Here is a 2,206-nt window from a genome sequence, read left to right as displayed (position 1 = left end):
GGCGGCGGTGTTCAAGGACGGACTACTGGCCAAGGCGCCGCTGCCGCCACGGTCGCACCCGCGTGGTTGGGATTGGGGCGGAGATGAACCAGCGCCTGTTCTCCACTGCTACGGGCTTGTGAGAAAGGAGGGGCCTGGATGCACCTGGGTGCAGTGTATTTTATTTTTATTGGCGCCCTTGCGAAATAATGTGACTGGCTGGGGCCGGTGGCGTTTGGATGGTATATGTGTGCGCTGGACTTTGGGATTATGTTTTGTCCTCAGTAGTTTTTTTTTCTTTCGTGCTTCTGTGTGGGAGTAGAATCACGTCCTGTTGCTTTTTCTGTGTTGGATAATGTGCGAGAGGGATATGAACTTTCTCGAAGGTTCCTTTTGGCTGTAGATTCAAATAGGTGTCGGCCGAGCGAGGAGTCGGTCAAACGCTTTTCTTCACTGAAGGCTTTGTACTTACGTTCTTGCGTGCACCGATTAACATAGCAACAAGTAGTGGCATTCTGGTGCTCATTATGGTGATAGAACGCTGTGCTCAAGGCGTTATAAGTAATAACAACATGTCAAGCGCTACAGCTCCGGTGGTCCGCCTCGCAGCATGGGCTTTGGGAGATGCGATTGTTACAGTGGACCCCGAACGGGTCGAGTGCAGCGCCCATAGGAGCGCCTCCCGCACAACACTGTGGGCCTTATTCAAAAAGAACTCGGCCAGGCCGTACTAACTTCACTGGACACACGGCCTCAGTTAGTACGCTTAAACAGAAAGCCACGCTCATTCTTGCTCGGGTGGTGCTATCAACCAGGGGAAGACCGCGTCCCTCAAGTGCCGGCCTGCAAGATACAAGATCAATGATTTTAAGTAGGCAACGTTTCAAAGCCAAGCCAAGTTGGGCCCACCATACCAAGCCCAAGCTTGTAAACCAACATACCTGTCCTCAATCTCCTTCTTCAAACTTCAGCGCATGTTGCAGACCCGCATGCAGCTGCCGAGCCAGGCCCTCCTCCTTTTTCCGATGGCGATCGCGCACCTACATAAAGAGGACACCGCTACTTTCCATCCATGCAAAAACACTATTCATGCTGTAATCACCCAGATTTAAACTCACCAGCCCGTTGATGAAGTCCTGGCGTGCAGCTGGGGACATATACGCCGTGATGTACCAGTGTCTCCGATTGTCTGCCCAAAGGTGCTCGATTAGGTCCCCGAATGTGAGCCCCAGTCCAGGCATGTAGCGTGAGTTGCAGCGGACATTGCACTCAGGCTGTGGTCGGATGTGCCATGGTCCGATGGCGAAGGGCAGACCAGCAGGCAAGTCCAGCTCCTCATAGATCCTGTGGAAAACAAGGCAACAGATATTCAGCTTCTTCGCAGGGGAAAAGCTTAACTCAAGTTAAAATCTGAAAGGGACTAAACTCCCAAACCCTGACCAACCCCAGGGATGGATATAAAATGGAGACCTCAGCCTGTCAACTCAGGTTAACTTGAGCATGTGCACATTGTGTCCCCAGAAAGCTTACCTCTTGTAGTAGCCCTCAAACTTGCACGCGACATCCAGGAACACTGCCTTGACAGATGCCAGATCCATCCTCTGCTTCAGAGCTTCCAGCAGCACCTCGTAGTACACAAAGTCCTCCTCTGTATGCAGGCTCACCATGGCCGGGACGAAGCCATGCCTACAAGCAAATGCTGCGACACCAAGGCGATCATAGTTTGCAGCACGCCGCCCGAAGACCTTTGCAGCTTTGAACTTAGAGCAAGAAACAGCATCTGGGTCCGCCATCTTTCCACGCTCCTTCAGGCGCTCCATCACCAACTTCTCCGAGATAAACAAATCACCAGCCGCGAGGGGTTGCAGGTCGAGGGAGCCACTGGCCGCAGCCTTAAAGTGCCGAAGGCCCAGGCATGCGTCGCCTGACACAGCAACACACTGCCGCCAGCAAGCAGGGCAGTCCATCCAGCGGCCACCACCAGCTGCTGCTACTGCACCAGCAGCAGCATCCGAGGTACTGGCTCCTCTGGTGGCATTGCTAGGCTCCAAGGCAAGGATGTCATCTACACCCAGGAGCTCACAGGTTCGCATCAGGCTCTGTACCCTGTCCCAATGGGCGGCCGCGGTTCCAACTGCATCTGCAATGCCTGCTGGGGTGGGAAGCCCATTAATCGCGTGTTGACGCTGGAGCATCTTGGAGTATGCTGAGGCTGAGCATGGACTCT

General features: G+C 53.9%; 1 protein-coding gene across 1 annotated transcript in view; it reads right to left on the bottom strand.

Moving 5' to 3' along the window:
* Positions 1–247: 247 nt before the first annotated feature.
* VOLCADRAFT_95666 (uncharacterized protein) overlaps positions 248–2,206 on the bottom strand; it is a gene marked incomplete at both ends in the record, with an annotated part of 3,802 nt that continues 1,843 nt past the window's right edge. The window contains 3 exons of the mRNA XM_002954715.1: positions 248–376; positions 1,098–1,323; positions 1,510–2,165. Coding sequence (XP_002954761.1) covers positions 248–376; positions 1,098–1,323; positions 1,510–2,165 — 1,011 coding nt within the window. The remainder of the gene's footprint in view (positions 377–1,097; positions 1,324–1,509; positions 2,166–2,206) is intronic.

This window comes from Volvox carteri, assembly GCF_000143455.1.
Source record: "Volvox carteri f. nagariensis unplaced genomic scaffold VOLCAscaffold_45, whole genome shotgun sequence".
NCBI lineage: Eukaryota > Viridiplantae > Chlorophyta > Chlorophyceae > Chlamydomonadales > Volvocaceae > Volvox > Volvox carteri.
The sequence above is the reverse complement of the archived record's forward strand: the minus strand, read 5'-3'. Positions and strand labels throughout refer to the sequence as shown.